Below are 24,817 nucleotides of genomic sequence, written 5' to 3'. Positions count from 1 at the left end.
CTCAACCCTAGTCATCATGTCTTGCATGTGAACAGCACACCGATCGATTATAGGCTCGTCTGAGCAAGCCTTATGGTTGCCTAGCCCTGTTGGAAACTGGTATAAAAGCTCTCTTTTGTGGCAAACCGGCTCCAAAGAAGCAATAACGCAAGCTAACGCAATATCATGTATTCCAGGTAGCAAGCTTTATGCCGAATTGATCAAAAATTTGTAAAAAAAAACCCAGTTTTCTGCATTTTGCTTTGCTGACATCTCTCCGTCGAGGCCTGTAAATGCTAATACCTGTGCTGTGACTATAAAGCCATTAGCCCTGGCTGGCAGCAGCCTCCCCGGTGCATCAGTGACTTCCTGTGCTCCCTCCCTCCTGTCAGTGAGCTGTGGCAGAGGGATGCATTAGCAGCGGCAGCAGCCAGGTTTTCTGTATGATCACATATCCTAGGCTCTTTAAAAATGTCCTTGCAAAAGAAATCAAAGAAGATCCACTCCTCGGGGGGTAAGTGGCTCTTTAACGAAGAGGAGGGTTGGATGAGCAGAAGAAGGCGTGCTGTTAGCACAATGACATCCTCTGCCATCCGGCTGCACTGTTTACACTGCATGTCGCGCTGTGTGCACTGACATTATGGGGTCCATACACCCTTATATTTTTAGCATTGTAAGCAAAGCCATTGTAGGGTCTCCTCCTCCCCCCTACGTGTCATCGTCTGTGGACAGTTTAGTCAGGATCCGTCATTTTGTATTTTCTCTGATTGTACGGTGCTGCGGAATATGTTGGCGCTATATTATAAGGTATTTCTATTATTGATATATATGATTAGGAAGCCATAAAGGGCTGACGGTGCTGATCCTCTTTCCTATACGGTAGGATCACTTACAGACAGGAAGCTCTGACTCATCTGTTCCGTAATTGTAGAGGTGGTAACACATGACTGCTGGCAGCTGGACCAGGTCCTGTCCTGTCAGCCGGGACTATTGTTTTGGCTGACATGTGTTCTGTTCAGCAGGATTGTACGATGACATAGGGGCATTGACTTCTTGGTCTGTTGGAAATGAATGTCACATTTCAGGCATTGCTTCCAAAATATATATAAAAGGTGTGAAGTGAAAGGACGAAAGTATTAGGACACCTGCAGCAGTTTTTATGACCTCCCATACTAAATGTATAGTCATTAATGTGGGGCTGGTCCCCCATCTTCTGCAGCTATAACGGCTTCTGCTCTTCTGGGAAGACTCTACAAGTTTTTGGAGGTGTCGGTTGGAATTTTTGACCATTCATCCAGAAGAGCATTTGTGAGGTCAGACACCGATGTTGGACAAGAGGGCAAGGCTCACAATCTCCCTTCTAGTTCATCCCAAAGGAGCTAGAGGTCTGGGTTCTGTGGGGACAGTCAAGTTCCTCCAACCAACTACCGCCAACCATGTGTTCATGGCCCTTGCTTTGTGCACAGTCATGCTGGAACAGAAAAATCTTCCCACAAAAGTTGCTAGCTACAATTGTCCTAGAAGGTTTTTTTTCACTGGAACTAAGATCTCGATCATTCCCTGAACAACATCCTCATAACATTATCCTTCCTCCAGAAAACTTTAAAGTTAGCATAATGCAGTCAGGCAGGTAACGTTCTCTTGGCATTCACCATCTCAGACTCGTCCATCTGATGCCATATAGAGATGTGTGATCCGCCACTCCACAGAAAATATTTCCACTGCTCCAGAGTCCCGTGGTGGCTGCTTTCCACCACTAAAACCAGCACTTGACATTGTGCTTGGTGATGTAAGGCTGCATGCATCTCCTCGGCCATAAAGCTCCCAATGCACAGTTTCTGTGCTGATGTTAATACCAGAGGAGGTTTAGAGTCTCAAATGGGGTCAACAGAGCGTTGGTGACTTTTCTATTCTCTGCTCCTCAGCGTTCAGTGACCCCGCTCTGTAACTTTATGTGGCTCACTTAATTGCCTGAGTTGCTGCTGTTCCTTCCACTTTCCAGTAAGATCAAAGGAGGTTAGGACTAGGCAGTTAAGGAGTCATCAGAGTGTTGGTGACTTTTATGCACCATGCCCCTCAGCACTTGGTGACCCCGCTCTGAAATTTTACATGGTCTCAACTTTGTGATTGAGTTGCAGCGGTTCCTAAATGCTTCCACTTTTCAATAATACCACTCATAAGTGAACTTTGAAGAGAGTCTGTTAGCTCAAACTGACAGTATAAAGCCTCCTTCGCATGTCTATATAAAGCATGTACATGAAAAACCGGTACTGGTGACATCATTGTGTCCTAGTTTACCATCTCTGTTTTTCCAGTATGAATAAAGAAAGTAAGAAATTAATTACAAAGCTTCTCCTCTCCTATACTTTGCAATGTTAAACAAGTACAGCACATGGATGCCAGCAGTGCTCCTCCTGTTCCTCCTTGCACAAAGGCGGAGGTAGCGGTCCTGCTGCTGGGTTGTTGCCCTCCTACGGCCCCCTCCACGTCTCCTGGTGTACTGGCCTGTCTCCTGGTAGCGCCTCCAGCCTCTGGACACTACCCTGACAGACACAGCAAACCTTCTTGCCACAGCTCGCATTGATGTGTCATGAGCTGCACTACCTGAGCAACTTCTGTGGGTTGCAGAGTCTGTCTCATGCCACCATGAGTGTGAAAGCACAACCCACATTCAAAAGTGACCAAAACATCAGCCAGAAAGCATTGGTACTGAGATGTGATCTGTGGTCCCCACCTGCAGAACCACTCCTTTATTGAGGGTGTCTTGATAATTGCCAATATTTTCCATCTATTGCCTATTCCATTTGCACAACAGCATGTGAAATTGATTGTCAATCAGTGTTGCTTTCTAAGTGGACAGTTTGATTTCACAGAAGTTTGATTGACTTGGAGTTATATTCTGTTGTTTAAATGTTCCCTTTATTTTTTTGAGCAGTGTATATATATATATATATATATATATATATATATATATATATATATATATATAAACTATTAGTGATGAGTGCAAATGCCCATTATTCGCTTTTGCCTAGGGTGCTCGGGTATGTGCCAAGTATTACGGGTGCTCGAGTGACATGTTCGAGTCCGCGTGGCCGCATGTTTCGCGGCTTCTATACAACCACAAAACATGCGGGGATTTCCCGTGTATGTCAGGCAATCCCCGCATGTTTTGGGCTAACAGCCGTGAAACATGCGGGTGCGAGGACGCGAACATGTCACTCGAGCACCCACAATATTCGATGCATACCCGAGCACCTTAGGCAAACTGGAGTAACGAGCACTTGCACTCATCACTAATAACTATGTAACCCTATGGTAAAAACTACTAAGTCATGTCCACACGTGATGAAATTGGAAACTCTGCTGCGGATTTGCTTGCAGGACGGCATATCATTTATTACATTAATATGGATTTCATCCTGTGCACGGAAATAATAAATGCATGGAGAAAACTCCCAGAAAATATTGACATGCGTCAGACTTAAAATCCACACGACAGGTCAGTTTTTGCTGTGTAACCTCTCTGTATATGTAATCTACATGAGGATGACACAGGCCCGCTCAGCAGCTTAGCTCACCTGTCAGATCAGCCCTACTACTTACTAAGCTGGGGTAAAGCCAACTAGGCCAACATCTTCTAAAAGCTACTACTATTAACACGTTGGTGGTTTGTATGTTACGATATAAGCCTCAATAGTGTGACGTATGCTTACGTGACTGCTTCACTTTCTTTTTGTCTGTATGTCATCATATGTATAGAGTTTATACTGTAATTTTAGCCATCATCACAAGATGCCATTGCCTAACAAAAAAGGATTAAATGGAGAACTGATAATAGGAACATACTGTATATAGGGGACCTGATAACAGGAAGTGCAGTCAGTGTGTGGCTGAAGCCACATGGAGTACTAGGAGAGCCTATGTGGCTAAGCCAAGAGGCTTGACCTGAACTCATCTGTTTCATTTATGAGGCTGTTAAGATACGTCCGAAGCCCGGCAAAACATGATTCAGGCGACTTCCTCTTGGTGCCCACCTCCAAAAGACGTATACAGCCGAAAATGATGTTCGACAGGGAGCACTGTGACTCCCATAGCTCCCAACCGTCTTGGTTTCCACGGGACTGTCCTGTCACGATTCAGCTGTTTTCCGCATCTATACCTCTCTCTGAAGTTCTCAGGGGGCGGGGCCAATCATCTCTTAGTGCATAAATTAAACTGTACATTTACATCCTCTCACTTCTAAAATCTGTCTCACCCAGGACTTGAATTCACAATCACAGTGCCACAACATGCTTCCCAATGCTCACAGGCTGTGTGCTCTAACCACTGAGCTACAGCCCATAATGATAAAGCTAGGAGGTTTTGGTTATCTTGACTCTACATTGCAATGAGTCCAGTAGCAGAGTATACAGCTCCGTAGAAATACACTGTATACAGTACAGACCAAAAGTTTGGACACACCTTCTCATTTAAAGATTTTTCTGTATTTTCATGACTATGAAAATTGTACATTCACACTGAAGGCATCAAAAGTATGAATTAACACATGTGGAATTATATACTTAACAAAAAAGTGTGAAAGAACTGAAAATATGTCTTATATTCTAGGTTCTTCAAAGTAGCCACCTTTTGCTTTGATGACTGCTTTGCACACTGTTGGCATTCTCTTGATGAGCTTCAAGTGGTAGTCACCGGAAATGGTTTTCGCTTCACAGGTGTGCCCTGTCAGGTTTAATAAGTGGGATTTCTTGCCTTATAAATGGGGTTGGGACCATCAGTTGTGTTGTGCAGAAGTCAGGTGGATACACAGCTGATAGTCCTACTGAGTAGACTGTTAGAATTTGTATTATGGCAGGAAAAAAGCAGCTAAGCAAAGAAAAACGAGTGGCCATCATTACTTTAAGAAATGAAGGTCAGTCTGTCCAAAAAATTGGCCAAACTTTGAAAGTGTCCCCAAGTGCAGTTGCAAAAACCATCAAGCGCTACAAAGAAACTGGCTCAGATGAGGACCGCCCCAGGAAAGGAAGACCAAGAGTCACCTCTGCTTCTAAGGATAAGTTTATCCAAGTCACCAGCCTCAGAAATCGCAGGTTAACAGCAGCTCAGATTAGAGACCAGGTCAATGTGACGCGCCCCCTGGGCCATATTCTTTAGGGGAATACCCGGAGCCGGATCAGATGGGGGTTGTAGTCTTCCGAGTGGCTGTGACCCGGTCCGTGCCCAGGGTGTCAAGCTCAGAGTATGTGGCAGTCCTACAGATGTTATAAAGTTCTTAATGTCGACTACGCCACCCGTTGTATTGCGGTCACTACGGCCGCCGCTGCAGCAGGGTCCGCTGAGGCTGATGGTGTTGGTGCAGCGTTTGATAGTATAACCCCCAACGGGTGGGGTATAGCCTCAGGGGGTCAGGTGCAGAGGATGGGGGTTGTGGTGGTGCAGCATAGATGTAATTAAAGACAGAGTCGGGTTGTGCAGTTTAGGGTATTTACTCACTGCTGATGTTCCGGTCACTCCAGCTTCAAGTGACCACCCGAGCCGTGCTGCGTCCACCAGGTCCTGGATTCAGCCAACCCCCAAGCAAGTCCGGAGCGTGACCCTGAGCTCTCCTTCTGTCCTTTCCTCTGGCCGTCCCCACTAGTGATCCACGTAGGTCCAGCTCCCTCGGGCCTTCTGTTGGGAGACCCTTGGCCTTGGGTTCCCTGACCCTCCACGTGGTTTGCCTTCGGGGTGGATGTGGTGGGTGGCCGTGGCAGACGCTGCCCACGGCCTCCGGTCTCTGGCTAGGGTGTGCTTTTGCCCCCACCAGTTTGGGATCCGGTACCCTAATGCCGACTCTTCACCCGGGGATTGAATTTGGGTTCTCAGAGTCCTCTCTTTGTCCCCTCTGGGTCTTTCTTGCTTTCTCCTCTCTCTCTCTCTGGGGCTGCTCTGCTCCTCTGCTTCTTGCTCTGACAGACTGACGTCTCTCTGGCTCCTCACAGACTGACCGACTGTGGCAGACTGACTCCTCTGCAAAGACTGACCCTGATCTAAGATGGTGCCCACCTTATATACTCCCTCTATGTGTGAGCTCAGGTGACCAGCACCCAATGAGCTCCTATCTTTACCCAGGCTGCTCCCCCTATCTGCCCCTACACTACTTGGGATGTACCACCCCCCTCCCACTCCAGCCAGGAACAGACTCGGTCGTACCTGCACATTTCTAAGTGGGAGTACCGTTGGTCTGCTCCTCGGAAATGGGATGTGTGTAGTGCATGCAGCCTACCGAGCTCAGGTCCACACTCCATCCTTACCCGGGAGTGGAATATCACACCTCTGGCTGAGGTGCAATACCCCTGTAGCAGCCGAATCCTCAGGGTGCTACATTCCCCCCTGGTAAATCACAGCACGTCCTCGGGCTGTAAGACATAAACATCCACAACATACAAAATTTTTTTTTTTTCATATCAACAACATAGTATAAACATATAAAATAACATACATTAGCAGCATCATATAATTCTTCATATAAAACATTCTCGTCGCCTCTGGCTCCTCCTCCGGTCACTGTGCAACGTGTGACCGGGTAAAGTGCGACAGTCTCTCTAGAAAACTGGTTTTCCTATAAAACCGGTAGGGGGCGCTTTAGGACGCGCAACTATATACAGGGATTATGGCCGCTCTCAGTCCTCGGCCAGGTATTGGGGAGGAATGACCGCTCTCAGTCCTCGGTCAGTGGGATTTAGGGAAATACGGGTAACAGTTCACACTTGCTGGTCCCAACGGGGACTATATTTAGCAACAGTAACAGTTTCAGTTCACGGTGCCCCGACGGGCAACTATATACAGCTTCTGCTTCGCTGTACTTAACGACGGCGTCCTCCTGCTCTTGCTTTATGGTTACCTTTAGCTTCAGACCCGTCCGGGTCCTCTTGCTCTTCCTCCTCACACCGCAGCTCTTCCTCCGTCAGACGATGCACATGGAGGGCGTAGGGTCCTTTGGCACACTTGTGCCGGGTGAAGGTGACCTCGTCCCCGATGTAAAGGTCACGACCTCTGTGTCCCTCCGGTAGGTGGGACTCAACGTCTCTCCTGGTCACGAAGACGTCGCCTAGGGTGCGGTGGTCTCGGATGAAGCCCCACCCATGCTGCATATTAAACTTGATCACAGTCCCGGTGGTGCGGGGACTATGCGCTGCACGGGGGTCTCTCCTGGCCCGGCTCTTCTGCTCCGCGCTCCTTATTTGAGCTTGCTGTTCCCGGACCCGCCTCTCTCTCCGCTCCCTCTCGAAGACCTCGAGCTGTTGGCGGCAGCACTCAGCACGCTCCGCTGCAGCTGCCCGAGTCTCCTGAGTGAACCCCATGAGATCTTCTCCGGTGGGGTCCCACTCAAACTGGGTCTCTTCTAGCGGGGGCGAGATCCTTTTTACGGGCTTTGGAACCGGAATCAGGGGCTCGTCTAGGGGTCTCTCTTTCCGGAGTCGAGAATGGTGAAACTCCGGTGGCCATATGAAGGGCTGCCCATCCGGGCACGTATGTTGGGCGAACAGATCTTCTCCCAGATGCGGCACTCTTGGTTTTATGGGCGCGGTGGTGGTGGCGCCCGGGTTGCCCAGGCCTTGCGGCCAGGCCTGGGGCACCTGGAAAGTGAAGGGCACCGTAAGGACGGCGGCGCCCTGGGCTACTTGGCCCTGCGACCAGGCCGGTGGCTCCGCAGAGGTAGGGGGCGCTGTTGGTATTGCGGCGCCCGGGGGTACTAGGCCTTGCGACCAGGCTGGTGGTACTTCCTGCTTGGTCACGCTCGGGGTCGAGGCGTGTGACGTCACAGGGGTCGCGGCTCCCGTTTGAGGCCTAGTCTGCGGCGGTGACGTTGCAGCGACGGGCACGGCAGGATAGACTTCGGGCTCTGCGACGGGGAGCTGGGGCAGGTACGCGGTTTCCCGGTTTGGGGTATAGACGTCCCCTTTACCTGCCTCCACTCGTTCGGCTCCCTTCTCGGCGCCGTCTCCGGCCTTGAGTCCTCCCGCGCCATCCTCAGAGGCAGTCTGTCTCCTCGTCTTGGGTGGCGTGCTCCGCTGACGGGTCTCGGTCTGCTGGGCCATCTCTCGGCTCCACTCCGCCAACGTCTCTCGCTGCACCCGGGCCATCCTCCTTGCGAGGCCCTCCAGAGCGGTCTGCGCACACTCCCGATCTCGGGGGAGCTGTGCTAGGACCTCCACTAGGCCTAGTGGGGTCGTTGCTTCCAGCAGGCTCCTGACCAACGGGTCGGTGCTGCTCTGCTCTCCTCCTGTTGTCTCCAGCAGGCTCCTGGCCAGCGGGCCGGTGCTGCTCTGCTCTCCCTCCTCTGTTTCTAGCAGGCTCCTGGCCAACGGGCCGGTGCTGCTCTGCTTTCTCGGCATCTCCGGGTAAGCTCCTCCGAAACTCTTCTCCAGGCTTCTTGCCTCCGGGTGCGCTCGCTCCAGACTGCTCCAAGCGACACCCATCTTTGCTCTCTCCTTCTCAGTCCTCCCACTTCGAGGGCGGTCCCGGGGCCACTTGGTGATTGTCAGCTCCAGGGGCAGTTCTTTCACGCTGACAGACACCTCTAGCATCACAGTCTCTGTTGGTGGGGGCGGTTTCCACTTTTGGCGCCATTTTCGGTCCTGGCCCACGATGGGAGGCGGCCTCTTGCCATCCTCTGGCACGCCCATAATGGCGTCCGCTCTTCCAAGGCGGGAAACCTTTGGAAATGGCGGGAATCGTCTCCCAGTGGCGGGAAACTCTGCAGATGGCGGGAAAAAGCTGTTAATGGCGGACAACCGGCGGGAATCGACCTGTGATGGAGTCCGATGGCGGGGACCCTCCGGAACCGGCAGGAGACTTCTTTTTGAGGTAAACTCGTTCTTTTCTTCAGGCACGCAGTACCCGGGTGTTGCGGGCACGTAATCCTGCCGACTACGCCAAAGTTGACGCGCCCCCTGGGCCATATTCTTTAGGGGAATACCCGGAGCCGGATCAGATGGGGGTTGTAGTCTTCCGAGTGGCTGTGACCCGGTCCGTGCCCAGGGTGTCAAGCTCAGAGTATGTGGCAGTCCTACAGATGTTATAAAGTTCTTAATGTCGACTACGCCACCCGTTGTATTGCGGTCACTACGGCCGCCGCTGCAGCAGGGTCCGCTGAGGCTGATGGTGTTGGTGCAGCGTTTGATAGTATAACCCCCAACGGGTGGGGTATAGCCTCAGGGGGTCAGGTGCAGAGGATGGGGGTTGTGGTGGTGCAGCATAGATGTAATTAAAGACAGAGTCGGGTTGTGCAGTTTAGGGTATTTACTCACTGCTGATGTTCCGGTCACTCCAGCTTCAAGTGACCACCCGAGCCGTGCTGCGTCCACCAGGTCCTGGATTCAGCCAACCCCCAAGCAAGTCCGGAGCGTGACCCTGAGCTCTCCTTCTGTCCTTTCCTCTGGCCGTCCCCACTAGTGATCCACCTAGGTCCAGCTCCCTCGGGCCTTCTGTTGGGAGACCCTTGGCCTTGGGTTCCCTGACCCTCCACGTGGTTTGCCTTCGGGGTGGATGTGGTGGGTGGCCGTGGCAGACGCTGCCCACGGCCTCCGGTCTCTGGCTAGGGTGTGCTTTTGCCCCCACCAGTTTGGGATCCGGTACCCTAATGCCGACTCTTCACCCGGGGATTGAATTTGGGTTCTCAGAGTCCTCTCTTTGTCCCCTCTGGGTCTTTCTTGCTTTCTCCTCTCTCTCTCTCTGGGGCTGCTCTGCTCCTCTGCTTCTTGCTCTGACAGACTGACGTCTCTCTGGCTCCTCACAGACTGACCGACTGTGGCAGACTGACTCCTCTGCAAAGACTGACCCTGATCTAAGATGGTGCCCACCTTATATACTCCCTCTATGTGTGAGCTCAGGTGACCAGCACCCAATGAGCTCCTATCTTTACCCAGGCTGCTCCCCCTATCTGCCCCTACACTACTTGGGATGTACCACCCCCCTCCCACTCCAGCCAGGAACAGACTCGGTCGTACCTGCACATTTCTAAGTGGGAGTACCGTTGGTCTGCTCCTCGGAAATGGGATGTGTGTAGTGCATGCAGCCTACCGAGCTCAGGTCCACACTCCATCCTTACCCGGGAGTGGAATATCACACCTCTGGCTGAGGTGCAATACCCCTGTAGCAGCCGAATCCTCAGGGTGCTACAAATGCCACACAGAGTTCTAGCAGCAGACACATCTGTACCACAACTGTTAAGAGGAGACTTTGTGCAGCAGGCCTTCATGGTAAAATTCTGCTAGGAAACCACTGCTAAGGACAGGCAACAAGCAGAAGAGACTTGTTTGGGCTAAAGAACACAAGGAATGGACATTAGACCAGTGGAAATCTGTGCTTTGGTCTGATGAGACAAAATTTGAGATCTTTGGTTCCAACCACAGTGTTTTTGTGCGACGCAGAAAAGGTGAACGGATGGACTCTACATGCCTGGTTCCCACCGTGAAGCATGGAGGAGGAGGTGTGATGGTGTGGGGGTGCTTTGCTGGTGACACTGTTGGGGATTTATTCAAAATTGAAGGCATACTGAACCAGCATGGCTACCACAGCATCATGCAGCGGCATGCTATTCCATCTGGTTTGCGTTTAGTTTCACCATCATTTATTTTTCAACAGGACAATGACCCCAAACACACCTCCAGGATGTGTAAGGACTATTTGACCAAGAAGGTGAGTGATGGAGTGCTACGCCAGATGACCTGGCCTCCACAGTCACCAGACCTGAACCCAATCGAGATGGTTTGGGGTGAGCTGGACTGCAGAGTGAAGGCAAAAGGGCCAACAAGTGCTAAGCATCTCTGGGAACTCCTTCAAGATTGTTGGAAGACCATTTCAGGTGACTACCTCTTGAAGCTCATCAAGAGAATGCCCAGAGTGGGCAAAGCAGTCATCAAAGCAAAAGGTGGCTACTTTGAAGAACCTAGAATATAAGACATATTTTCAGTTGTTTCACACTTTTTTGTTAAGTATATAATTCCACATGTGTTAATTCATAGTTTTGATGCCTTCAGTGTGAATGTACACTTTTCATAGTCATGAAAATACAGAAAAATCTTTAAATGAGAAGGTGTGTCCAAACTTTTGGTCTGTACTGTATATAACAATGTATTTTTATGTTGGTTGTATACTGAGGTGAAGACAAATATTTACCTTGTTCCTATAAGGCTATAAGCCTATGCTCCGTAATGGCAGGGGTTTTGACGCTGCTCACCTGCGCTGCGTCCAAAACGCTTTGTTCTACATTGCAAGCACAGTGGATGGATTTATAGAAATCCCACGCCCACTGTGCTTCCGTTTGACGCTCGCCAGCGGTGCGGATTTACGAGTCGCAGCACGTCAATTTCTTTTGCGGAGACGCTTGTCTCCACTATGAAATCTCCACAATAGAATCAAATTGGATGCGTTAACTCCACATGGTTCAGTGAATGCGGATTTACATTAAGGATTAGAACGCAGCTCTTTGGACGCAGCGAGAATACACTGCGTCCAAAGCGCTGCTGTTCCTGATCGTGGTAATGTAGACTGAAAGTATTAAAAATAATAATAAGCAATTAAACATTTTTTTTAGTGTCTAATCAGGTCTTGAACTCACAACCTTCACAATCCAATGAGATTGAGAGCTCTAATGTGTTAAGCCACAAGCCCCAGTGGTGCAATGAGGAGGATTCCATGTACTTGATCTGTCCTGCAGAATCTGACCAGGCTGACAGAACTGATAAGAATACACTGCTGTGTACAATGTATGGATTTTTATTCTACAGGGAGAATCCGGGTATGTGCACACGATGTGTACCATCCTGCGGCCGCGACGCTGCGGAATAGCCGGCGGCGGCTTCCGCTCAATATGCAAATGAGCGGCGCTATTTTTTTTCACCTGCGGACTTTCATCATAGATGTTAGGTCTATGGAGACAGCCCGCATGCGGATCCGCAAGAGACATTGACATGCTGCAGTTTGGAAAGATGCGCCACATGTCAATTTCCACGGGTGTACGGAGACGCATAGTGGGAGTGGGATTTCAACAAATCCCATCCACTATAATAATAATAATATGCTATGCTATGCTGTAACATCCGGACGCTGCGGGTTTGACGCTGCTCAAACCCGCAGCGGCTCCGGATCGTGGGCACACACCCTAAGAGATTTTTTCATCTTATAAAATTACTAAAAAAAATAATAATGAAAAACACTTTATAATGAAAAAAAAAGTTATTTTTAATGCGTTTATTTTTAAATAATCAACATCACAAATCAGCAAATAACACGGACATATTTGGTGTCCCTGTAATCGTAACGACCCACACAACACAGCGATCAGATTATTTACGGGGATCGGTAAAGGATGTAAAAAAAATGGCGTAATTTATATTTTTCTCTATTAAATCCATAAAAATGTAATAAAACGGTCAGGCTGAGGTCATATTCACAAGTATCGTAAATTCTGCATTCTTTCTGCTGCTTTTTTCTGCAGGTGTCCGCATCACACGACGCAGTAACAATCTTCTCTGATTATGGGGTCTTTGCTGCATTTCTTTTCTGCGTTTTCCCGCTTATTTGATGCGATTTTGGGGAAGATATGAAGCAGAGTTTTTAACGCTTTTTAACAGTACAGAAAAACTTTGATTCTTACTGTGGAGTTTGGTGCGGATACTGCAGAAAACCAAAAAGACAGTATTTCTGCAACGTGTGAACACGGCCTTACAGACAGAAAAAACCCAGATGTCGTATAGCGAAGCTACATAATGATGAGAAACTTCTGGCCGCTCCGACTGTGAATGAAGAATAAAAAATAATCCACAAATAGAGATGAGCAGGATGCACAGATGATGTTGCACTGCCCTGGGTGATCAAAAGCTGCCGGGGACGCCGGATGGTTAAAGATTCACGGCCTCCTGTCCAGCCGCCAGGTTCCACTGACCTGGACGCTGGACCAGAGACCCGGGAATCCATCCGCTCATCTCTAGTCTCAACTGTCCCGGATAGAGCGGACAGTCCTGGATTTGGGTCCCTCTGACAACTCCTCCTTCCAGGGGAGAAAGAAATGGTAAATGGGCTTGGATTGGGTGTGGCCAAAATTAAACATGGTCTCATGATGTGTCCCTCTTTCTATTCTTCAAAAGTTGGGAGCTATGGGGGAGATAACCCTTGTATGTCACTGCAGTAGCAGTCCACACAAGGGTGAAGAAGGATGATGAGGCAGGGGGAAGACGAAACAGCAGGAGAGGCTAGCAATACAGTGCAGTGGGCACCGAAGGCTGCATTTATTCACACAGAACAAAACATACTGAAAATGACTCTCCCATATCTGCGTGACCCAGGACATGAGATACCATATTATAATCCTCCCTGATTGCCTGCAGCTCCTCACTCTTCTGTGTAGGTGCTTCCACATACTGTGGGGCAGCCTGCAGCTGCCTCCTCAGGTGCAGCACTGTCTGCTTTGGGCTTTTTGATTGGTGATGAGGCAACACACTGCAGGCTCTAGTGACTCTCCACCAATCAGAGAGCAGGAAGTAAACAGTGCAACCTCTAGTGACTGCTGCTCCACCAATCAGAGCAGGAAGCAGAAAGTGCAGCCTCTAAAGACTGCTGCTCCACCAATCAGAGAGCAGGAAGTAAACAGTGCAACCTCTAGTGACTGATTCTCCACCAATCAGAGAGCAGGAAGCAGACAGTGCAGCCTCTAGTGACTGCTGCTCCATCAATCAGAGAGCAGGATGCAGACAGTGCAGCCTCTAGTGACTGCTGCTCCACCAATCAGTGTTGCTGATCCTTGATCTGATGTAGTGAAGCGTGAGGTTGTCTGTTAGGTCTACAGGTTGGCACTACAGGTTGGCACTGTGACGTTTCCCAGCACAGCTCACATGTTCCTCTCCGTCAGGTCGTAGTCCAGTGTGACTGTGAGAGGCGTATCTTCAGCAGACTGGGTGTTTCTGGCATGCGCTGACGCTGAAGATCATTTAAAGGGAATTTGTCATCAGATTAAACTTGTTTGAATCATATACAGTACAGACCAAAAGTTTGGACACACCCTCTCATTTAAAGATTTTTCTGTAATTTCATGACTATGAAAATTGTACATTCACACTGAAGGCATCAAAACTATGAATTAACACATGTGGAATTATATACTTAACAAAAAAGTGTGAAATAACTGAAAATATGTCTTATATTCTAGGTTCTTCAAAGTGGCCACCTTTTGCTTTGATGACTGCTTTGCACACTCTTGGCATTCTCTTGATGAGCTTCAAGAGGTAGTCACCGGAAATGGTTTTCACTTCACAGGTGTGCCCTGTCAGGTTTAATAAGTGGGATTTCTTGCCTTATAAATGGGGTTGGGACCATCAGTTGTGTTGTGCAGAACTCTGGTGGATACACAGCTGATAGTCCTACTGAATAGGCTGTTAAAATTTGTATTATGGCAAGAAAAAAGCAGTTAAGTAAAGAAAAACGAGTGGCCATCATTACTTTAAAAAATGAAGGTCAGTCAGTCCGAAAAATTGGGAAAACTTTGAAAGTGTCCCCAAGTGCAGTTGCAAAAACCATCAATCGCTACAAAGAAACTGGCTCACATGTGGACCGCCCCAGGAAAGGAAGACCAAGAGTCACCTTTGCTTCTGAGGATAAGATTATCCGAGTCACCAGCCTCAGAAATCGCAGGTTAACAGCAGCTCAGATTAGAGACCAGGTCAATGCCACACAGAGTTCTAGCAGCAGACACATCTCTTCAACAACTGTTAAGAGGAGACTTTGTGCAGCAGGCCTTCATGGTAAAATAGCTGCTAGGAAACCACTGCTAAGGACAGGCAACAAGCAGAAGAGACTTGTTTGGGCTAAAGAACACAAGAAATGGACATTAGACCAGTGGAAATCTGTGCTTTGGTCTGATGAGTCCAAATTTGAGATCTTTGGTTCCAACCACCGTGTCTTTGTGCGACGCAGAAAAGGTGAACGGATGGACTCTACATGCCTGGTTCCCACTGTGAAGCATGGAGGAGGAGGTGTGATGGTGTGGGGGTGCTTTGCTGGTGACACTGTTGGGGATTTATTCAAAATTGAAGGCATACTGAATCAGCATGGCTACCACAGCATCTTGCAGTGGCATGCTATTCCATCCGGTTTGCGTTTAGTTGGACCATCATTTATATTTCAACAGGACAATGACCCCAAACACACCTCCAGGCTGTGTAAGGGCTATTTGACCAAGAAGGAGAGTGATGGGGTGCTACGCCCGATGACCTGGCCTCCAGTCACCAGACCTGAACCCAATCGAGATGGTTTGGGGTGAGCTGGACCGCAGAGTGAAGACAAAAGGGCCAACAAGTGCTAAGCATCTCTGGGAACTCCTTCAAGATTGTTGGAAGACCATTTCCGGTGACTACCTCTTGAAGCTCATCAAGAGAATGCCAAGAGTGTGCAAAGCTGTCATCAAAGCAAAAGGTGGCTACTTTGAAGAACCTAGAATATAAGACATATTTTCAGTTGTTTCATACTTTTTTGTTAAGTATATAATTCCACATTTGTTAATTCATAGTTTTGATGCCTTCATTGTGAATGTACAATTTCCATAGTCAAGAAAATACAGAAAAATCTTTAAATGAGAAGGTGTGTCCAAACTTTTGGTCTGTACTGTATATGGGCATACAGATCATAGAATGATGAGCAAAGTGATACGTTTATGTATTTAATCTGATGCGTTGTTGCCGAGTCTTTTATCTTGCCATGTAAATTACATTGGCCGGTAGATAAGTCTGCCTCATACTCATATTTCGCACCTCCCATGATCCCTTCTCCGTTCTGTGATGTCAGCTCCGGCTGAGGAAATCTCGCATGTGCAGAAATCTCCTCTCCTTGCTTCTGCAATGTAGCATCCTTCCATTGACACAGGCTTCAAGTTCCTTCTGCACAGGTGCTAATGCATTGAGAGGAAATTGCTGCGCACGCGCGAGACTTTCTCAGCAGCTGCTAGACCAGGGAGATCAAACTCAAACACACAGAGGGACAAAATTAAAAACATGGACAAAGTCGTGGGCCAACCAGTATACAGTATAATGGGCCCCACATAGTCCTCCATACAGTATAATGGGCCCCACATAGTCATCCATACTGAATAATGGCCCCACATAGTCCTCCATACAGAATAATGGGCCCCACATAGTCCTCCATACAGAATAATGGCCCCACATAGTCCTCCATACAGAATAATGGCCCCATATAGGGGTGGTGGTTCTGGTGTTGCAGGTCAGATATTGTGAAGAATAGAGCGATCTGTATTATTATGATTGCATTGTCTGTCATCATCCTAAAGGAGAACCCCTTCTGCATCTAGGTAAATTCTAGAGACATAATGACACTCATGTAGAACAATTAGAACAAGGAAAAAGTAGAACAGTTGGCCATAATAACAAGATTTTTTTCCCTTTTTTTTCTGTGTTCTAAAATTGTCTGCTGTGGGTGACAGATCTACCGGTTTATGGCACAAATTAATATATATTAGGTCCTTTCTTGTCTATGCCAGTCAGTAACTTGTCAATGATTGCTGTTTGTTGTTGCTATTGCTGTTGTTGTTGCTGTTGTTGTTCTTGGTGCTAACACTTCTCTAATGGTTGCTTCTCTTAGATCTGTCTTACTCAGTACCAGATTTACACCTGTGGAGCAGATTGTTTGGCACTTTGGACTTGTTAAGTAAACCACATCTCAACTCTTTAAGTCATGTGTAATCTGAGAGTGGGTTGATTTTAAATTACACACAGTCCGGCTGTCACAACGGCCGAAATCCTGCTCTCCCCTGGTTACCAATGATTTTAAAAGTTAGCTGTGGATGAGCAGGGTTTTGGCTGCAGCAATATCCAGATAGTATACTGTATACTATAATAGCAATAAAATGAAGAAAACACCAGCTCACCCAGACTCAGGCGTCCTGACGTACGGAACTCGATGGACCTCTCGCAGTGAAATTCCAAGAAAAGGAGGGTTCCTGCTTCATAAATTTACAAAAGAAGTTTATTCCATAAAAAAGGATTCCATAGTTGAGGAGATATAGCAACGCTTTTCGAACGCCTTCTTTTGCAAATTTACAAAGCTGGAACCCTCCATTTTTTCTTGGAATACTATAATAGCAACATTTATTGGTAGGGTAACCAGGTGGGTATAGTACCAGTGCATAATGCCCAAATGATTTTAATAAGAGTATGAGCAAGTGTGACTGGGGGCTTAGGTTGGACTATTGAGGCATGCCATACATGAAGGAAAATTAGACCATGGCTGGCACTGACCAATACTGTTCTTCCTTTCCAACAACAATTATTTATTTTACTCACCATTATTGTCACAGCGCTTTCCAGACATCATCATCTCTGTCCCCATTGGGGCTCACAATCTAGATTCCCTATCAGTATGTCTTTGGAGTGTGGGAGGAAACTGGAGAACCCGGAGGAAACCCACACAAACACGGGGAGAACATACAAACTCCTTGCAGATGTTGTCTTTGGTGGGATTTGATCCCAGGACCCCAGCGCTACTAATCTCATGATCAGTGAGCTTAATCTGGCAAGGACTTTGGAACTCTTATCTGTCTTTTACTGAGCTTTTCTCAGCTGATTATTGGCTACAAACCACATCAAAGGAGAGCTGAACTTTGATGTCGTTAGCCCGGTTAGAGGCTAAGTTCAGTCTAGCATATTTACAACTTGACTGCTGTCCTTGTGCACAATGGACCGCATATAGACAACACATGGACTGTTTTCCGCACATTCCTCATGTCTGTGTTGGAAAAAATCAAGGTATGTGGTCGTCTGGTTCGATTTATGGGCAAGAACTGCATGTGAATACTAGGTGCGCCCATCTGCTTTGCGGACAAACACACAGGTGTACATGTAGTCTATTATGTCCATAATATGCAGGAGTGATTGGGCCAAAAAGTCGAGCACTCATCTGAACTTAGCCTTTGGCTTTAATCACATTCTCGTATGGCATCCGATGAGAGAGTATCGGACGCGATATGCTTATGACACTCGGCTCCTGCTCTGCTGCGAGCTGGAGCCGAGTGTCCGTGTTCTGTGCTCCGATCCCCTAGCATGAGAGGATCTCAGCACAGGTGCGGAGGAGAGGGAGAAAGTAATTTATCTCCTCCATTGCCTTCCTCGGCGTATACTGGACTGCATTCGGGTGACATCAGAGTGCAGCCTGATATTTCATATGCACCCAAAGACTTGTATGGGTGTGAGTGACCCGAGTCTCGCTGCCAATTGCAGCATGATGCAATTGTTCTCCCATGCTGAATCGGCATGAGAAAATAATCGCTGATCATCTCTGCCCCTTAGTATAACATTGGGCCGTGCGCTATCTGATAAAACATCGGATAGCACTCAGCCATGTTATACGCCAGTGTGACCCCGGCTAAAAACCTATAAAAGCGTTATAAACTATCAGAACAGGCTCACTGATCTATTTTTAGTTAACTAATTTTGCAGCCAACAATAGACAATGTAAAATAGGGGCTCTACAAGGCCAGCGGAGCAAAATTTTTAAATGAAACTCAATTGCAAAAATTATTATCCCAAAATACATGCCTTTAATTAAAAATAAATAAAATAATAAAAAAAATTGCTCCCCAAGGTGTGAGTATCCTTTCATTGAAATAGTAGGTCCTTAGGTTGCCTTCACCTTTGTTTTTAATTCAATTTCTCTTTTCTAGGAACTCATAAATAAAGTTCACATGGACGCAATAGGCATGAGAGGTGCCCCATTGATTATAATGGGGTTTGTCTGGTTTTAGTTTATTTTACTGGGACAAACAGCAGCATGCGTCTATACTGTTATGTAACGGATCTATCCTACTTACTTTCTGATCTCCGTTTTTCTATTCATAGAACAGAAAAATGGACTTCAAAAACGCTGGTGTGAACAGAACCTTATAGGGAGGTTGGAAGGAATATCAACAAGCAATGTTCAGTCTGAATGTCACATTAGCAATCTGTTCCTGAATCCTATTAGTGGCGTTCCCTTGATGATAATTATTCAGTGACCTTGTTTGTGCAGGAGCTCCTGTCCTGTTAACTGCACCCAGAAAGCCACATCATCAATAGCCCATGATTTATGTCCCATAATACCAGTATTATAGGATGTAATAATAACAGTACTGAAGCATTATTGATTCCTCCTTTTCCCATCTATTTTTGTTAACCTCACATTGTTCTGATTTTTGCTTACTCACTTGTTCACTTGTTGTATTTGTTGGAAAATCTTAGGGTATGTGCACACCAAGTCCTTTTCAAGCTGGCAAACCTGCTGAGTTTTTCAAGAGGAAGACACTTAAGGAAACACTGGCGTTTTTGTTTTTTTCCCTGATTCCTCTGTTTATGTGTTTATCTCCAGAGCGCTTTTTTTGACCGTTGTCTTGGGGGTTTGAGCATTTTTCCAGCATTTTTGTGATGTATTTTTTACTGGGGTTTTCCTGTCGTTTTAACTCCATTCAGCATTGAAGAGAATGCTAGTGGTTTTTCAAGCAAGAACGCTGGTGAAACGCCGAAACGGACGACCTACCATCTTTCGGGCGTCTTTTAAGCTTTCCCATTGACTTATAGAGCACAGAGTGTCTTCAGAGCAGAAAATGCCTGAAGAATATTCACATATCAAAAGACTGACTGTCACTTCCAAACAGAATACTGGTATGTACAGGTGCTTACTAAAAGAGCCATCTCCATACATAACTAACAAATATAGCAGCACGGTGTAGAACTACAGCATGTAACATGAAATATGTGAAATTGGAATTGAATTATTGCTCTAGAAAATAGGAAAAAACAAAGATACTTAGCGCATAATTTGGACAATTCCTGAATGCCCAGCAACCATGTCTAGGTGACCTTCATTATTGGGAACCTATCCTAATGTGATTCTTCTCCTAGGCTGAAGCCTACATTTATATGGGTAGGTAGATAGTTATGTATAGAGATGGCTACTCTTAGTTTGCACCTGTACACACCAGTTTTCTGTTTGGAAGTGACAGTCAGTCATTTGATATTTATATACATAGGCTCTCTGACTGAGCACTCCACCCATCAGCCCGTGGCGGGTTTAATTACATCCTACCTACCCATATAAATGTAGGCTTCAGACAAGAGAGGAAACACATTAGGATAGGTTCCCAGCAATGAAGGTCGCCTTGCCGTGGCTACTGGACATGCATGAATTGGCCAAGTATCTTTGTTTTTTACTATTTTCTACAGCAGTAATGCAATTCAAATTTCATATATTTCATGTTTACTTGCCATAGCGCCACAGAGTGCAACTTTATTTGTTAGTGAAGAATATTCAGATCACTTCTTGTAATTGGCAAAACCAGGAGTGGGTGATAAATACAGAAGTGGTGACGTGTTTCTATTATACTTTTCCTCTGATTGTTCCAATCCTGGTTTTGGCTTACAAATACTGGGGTAAAAAACTCACCAAATACTAAACGTGCACGTGGCCTTAGACTAGCGTAGCGCATGCCAGTCTTAGGTCACATGCACACATTGAGTATTTGGTGAGTTTTTTTACATCAGTATTTGTAAGCCAAAACCAGGAGTGGGTGATAAATACAGAAGTGGTGACGTGTTTCTATTCTACTTTTCCTCTGATTATTCCACTCCTGGTTTTGGCTTACAAATACTGATGTAAAATATTTTACAAATACTTAATGTGTGCACATGGCCTTAATGCCGAGCTAGAATACAGTGACCTAATTCATTAAGAGGCATCTGCCACCTAATGAATCAGGCGCGTCGTTATATCCAGAGTGTACCTCTGCCAGAAATGTACGCCCACCAGGGGCTGATGTACATTTTTGGGGAAAGTTACACCAATTTAGTACTGTAATTTATAGTTAATTTGACTGGTGGGCGTGACCCTGCCCCACCCATGCTCAGCCCATATTGGCATAGCTGTCCAGGACTGGCATGTAAACTCCCAAAGGCGCAATATTTTTGTGCAAATGCAAAATTTTTAAACTTATTAAGGTGTTTACGCCAGGTTCCTGAATCGTCCCCAATGAGTCGTTAGGTTGTGGAGAGTCCAATTATTTTCCATCGAAGTACAATCTGACAAAACATCGGATCACACCAATGTTATTCTATGGGGCCATGCACATGTTCGATTTTTCCCTCGGACCGAGTCTGTCCAAGGAAGAAATTACAGCATGCACGATTTGCATCCAATATTCAAATCACACTCGGCCATGCAAGTCAATGAGTCCGTAAAAAAAAATTGGAGCGCACTCAGAAGAAATCCAAGCGTGGTCCAATTTTCACAGACTGACGGAATGGAGAAATTTTTTTCCCGTCTTCTCATCCGAGAAAATCAGAGTACACTATGATCAGTGTAATTGGACTGATTTTTTTGGAGGAGAGAAAATACAGTGGTGTGACCCTAGCCTTAAGCATTTCGTAAATGTTTTTATTTTTTAAGTTAAATGTGTAACATACCTGGCGGCGTCCTTGCATGGTGGTCCATCTCCCACTGTGCAAGAGCGCGCACTTGATCTCCAGTCCAGAATGTCTCTCTGGCTTGCCTCCATGCTGTCTGTTTGTGTCTGTTTCTGCTGCTTAAGGGCGGCGCCCGATCACTTCCTGCTTTTTGTACCTGCTGTGGGTCACACCCCTTGTGCGTCCTCAGCCTATTGCTGTCTGTCACCTGGTATATAGCTCAGCTGCTCCAATCAATCCCTGCCTGAGCATAGTGTTTCATTCAGTGTGTGCTTTCACTCTGAAGGTGCCAGGTCCCGTTCTTTGTCTCTTGCCTTGCGGTATCAGTTCCCGTGTCTGAACTGAGTCCTGTCTATGTCTCCTGCCTTGCGGTATCAGTTCCCGTGTCTGAGCTGAGTCCTGTCTATGTCTCCTGCCTTGCGGTATCAGTTCCCGTGTCTGAACTGAGTCCTGTCTATGTCTCCTGCCTTGCGGTATCAGTTCCCGTGTCTGAACTGAGTCCTGTCTATGTCTCCTGCCTTGCGGTATCAGTTCCCGTGTCTGAACTGAGTCCTGTCTGTGTTCTCTTGTCTGCCTATCCTGGAGGCTGTATTTCCAGGCCTGTCTGAACACGCTCCTAGCCTGTTCCTCCCGCCTTCTAGGGGCCGATTACCTAGACCTGTTCCTGTATCTTGTCTGTCCTGTCTGAACACGCTCCTAGCCTGTTCCTCCCGCCTTCTAGGGGCCGATTACCTAGACCTGTTCCTGTATCTTGTCTGTCCTGTCTGAACACGCTCCTTGCCTGTTTGTCCCGCCTCTCTGGGGGCCGTATTCCCAGACCCGCTCCTGTATCCCGCTGCAGTGTCGGTCTCCTCCGTACACTCAGTTCCAGTCTGAACTCTTTCCTATCCTTTACCTGTTTTGCCTCTATGTCCGTTCCCTTCCTTTTTCTGCAGAGTCTGAACTCGTACCTAACTCCTGCTTGTTGTCTCTGTACTCCCGTTTGTGAGTTTGTGGTCCACTCGCTACTTCACTGCAAGTATCCTGTGGGTATCTGGCTCTGCCTTTCTCTTCCTGTCTGTTCCGTGTGAACAGAGCCCTGTCCCCCCTGCTCTGCCTTGCTTACCGCTCCGGCGGTTCTAGCCTGCTCCTACTCCTTTGTTCACCGCTCCGGCGGTTCTAGCCTGCTCTGACTCCTTTGCTCACCGCTCCGGCGGTTCTAGCCTGCTCTGACTCCTTTGCTCACCGCTCCGGCGGTTCTAGCCTGCTCTGACTCCTTTGCTCGCTGCTCCGGCAGCCTTGCTCCGCTCGGACCCTTTTGCTCGCTGCTCCGGCAGTCTCGCTCCGCTCTTATCCTTTTGCTCACTGCTCCGGCAGTTTTGCTCCACTCTTGCTCACCGCTCCAGGCGGCCTCGTCCTGCTTTACTCTTGCTCACTGCTCCGGCAGTCTCGCTCAGCTCTGACCCTTTGTTCACCGCTCCTGGCGGCCTTGTCCTGCTCTACTCTTGCTCACCGCTCCAGGCGGCCTTGTCCTGCCCTGTTCTCGCTCACCTCTCTGGGCGGCCTCACTCTGCTGTGTTTGTCCGCCACATCTGTGGTTCTGTTCCTGAGTCCCAGTGTGTACTGGGTCCTATCCCGCCAGTGTCCCTACCTGCTAGTGCCTCCCTGTCTGCACTCTAGCTGTGCTTGCCTGTACCCCTCTGCCTGTATTGTTCCTGAGTCCCAGTGTGTACTGGGTCCTATCCCGCCTGTGTTCCTATCTGCTAGTGCCTCCCTGTCTGCACTCTAGCTGTGCTTGCCTGTACCCCCCTGCCTGCATACCCGCCTGCCTGCATACCAGTCGTGCCTGCCTATACCCACCAGTCTGTGTGCCAGCCTACCAGTCTGTTCCTGTATTCCCCTGTGTGGGTCAACAGCCGTGTCCGGGGTCTGTCCTGGAGTAGCACCTGGTCCCTCTGCTCGGTTCCTCCTTGGTGCACTGGCGTCGTATGCCGTCGTGTGACCCTGGTCGGATCGGGTGAATACCTAGTTACGCCCCTCCAGGCATTCACTCTCCGGCACGGTCCAGTGGAATCACTACAATCACACGCACACGCCGCTCAGCCCGGGCGTGTGCATTACAAAATGGCCATGCTATCGTCTTTAGGTCCCCATATGAGGGGTTAAACAGCAAGGATAGGAGTTATTTTTGAACCCTGTTTCTACAGCACAATGTCAGCTGTAATATACCCGCTCCAAAGCACTTGCACTATAAATGTCAGTGGATGTCACTAAGGGGTTGAAGAGGAAAGGCCACTACTGCCATACATAAAAGAGCAGGGCCTCACAGCAAAGGTAAAAATCCAGCCCCTTCCAGATACGGCTTCATATAACAGCACTATTACCCACCTGTGACAGGAGATCCTCCTGCCCGCAGCCCATTTTTCATTTCTTTGTTTGCTAATATTTCAGCACCATCTTATACATTTATTGCATATCCTCATGATATGTAAAGTAAGTGTGAGTGCCACCAATTGGACCCGTATCCATCTTCAGGACAGCGCCACGTCGTGCACTGATTTTAATGAAAACGTGGTTGGAATTCTCATATAAAAGAATGGCAATTCTGACCACCTCTCCGCTGATGGTGACACATTTCAGGACCCTGTTCTCGACATAGATGCAGGTCCCACTGTTGGGACCCGCGTCTCCTAAGGGTGCGTTCCCACATTCAGGATTTGCTGCGGTTTTGACGTTGCGTGTATATACAGCGTCAAAACCGCAGTGGCCCGATGCTACAGCATAGTGGATGGGATTTCTAGAAATCCCATGTCCACGGTGCGTCTATGTGCATGTCAATTTCTCTGCTGGGTGCGCATGTGGATTTTCCCGTAGACTTGCTTAGATGGGTAAAATCTGCATGTGTAAAAAAAAGTCTGCATCGGGGCTGCAGCGGGTCCTGAACGTGGGAACATTTATGGCCTATCCTGTGGATATACCATAAATGTACAATATGGGAAAAGCCTTAAGGCATCTTTTCAGCACATCCTTGTGCACTTTTTCACAACCCAGGACTACAAGCTGACATGATAGCAATTCTCAGACATGTCGCACGATCAAAATACTTTTTGCAACTCGTCTGCCACTATTTTAGAGATGTGTTTTTGCTGTAAATAAAACAGCCACATCGCAGACAAGTCGCATGTAACTTGCATTGAAGTGAAGCGAGTCTCTTGTTACCAGCAACAGAAAATCCAATGCATATGGTAACATTTGCAGTTTCAGGAGGTCGCAATGCAATGCCATAGCGAATCATTATATTAGGTCGCAAAGTGTTAATGTCACGGAACACAAGACACCAAAAAATCCTATCCATAAAATGGAGACCAACCTGAGAC

At 47.6% G+C, this 24,817-nt stretch overlaps 1 protein-coding gene across 3 annotated transcripts in view; it reads left to right on the top strand.

Moving 5' to 3' along the window:
• Positions 1-344: 344 nt before the first annotated feature.
• ATP8A2 (ATPase phospholipid transporting 8A2) overlaps positions 345-24,817 on the top strand; it is a 999,149-nt gene continuing 974,676 nt past the window's right edge. For all 3 annotated transcript variants that reach the window (XM_073662455.1, XM_073662456.1, XM_073662454.1), the window contains exon 1: positions 345-493. In XM_073662455.1, coding sequence (XP_073518556.1) covers positions 423-493 — 71 coding nt within the window. In that variant the 5' untranslated portion in view covers positions 345-422. The remainder of the gene's footprint in view (positions 494-24,817) is intronic.

The sequence above is a fragment of the Phyllobates terribilis genome, unplaced genomic scaffold, assembly GCF_046119375.1.
Source record: "Phyllobates terribilis strain yellow unplaced genomic scaffold, ASM4611937v1 Scaffold_2__4_contigs__length_985480577, whole genome shotgun sequence".
Taxonomy (NCBI): domain Eukaryota; kingdom Metazoa; phylum Chordata; class Amphibia; order Anura; family Dendrobatidae; genus Phyllobates; species Phyllobates terribilis.
The sequence above is the reverse complement of the archived record's forward strand: the minus strand, read 5'-3'. Positions and strand labels throughout refer to the sequence as shown.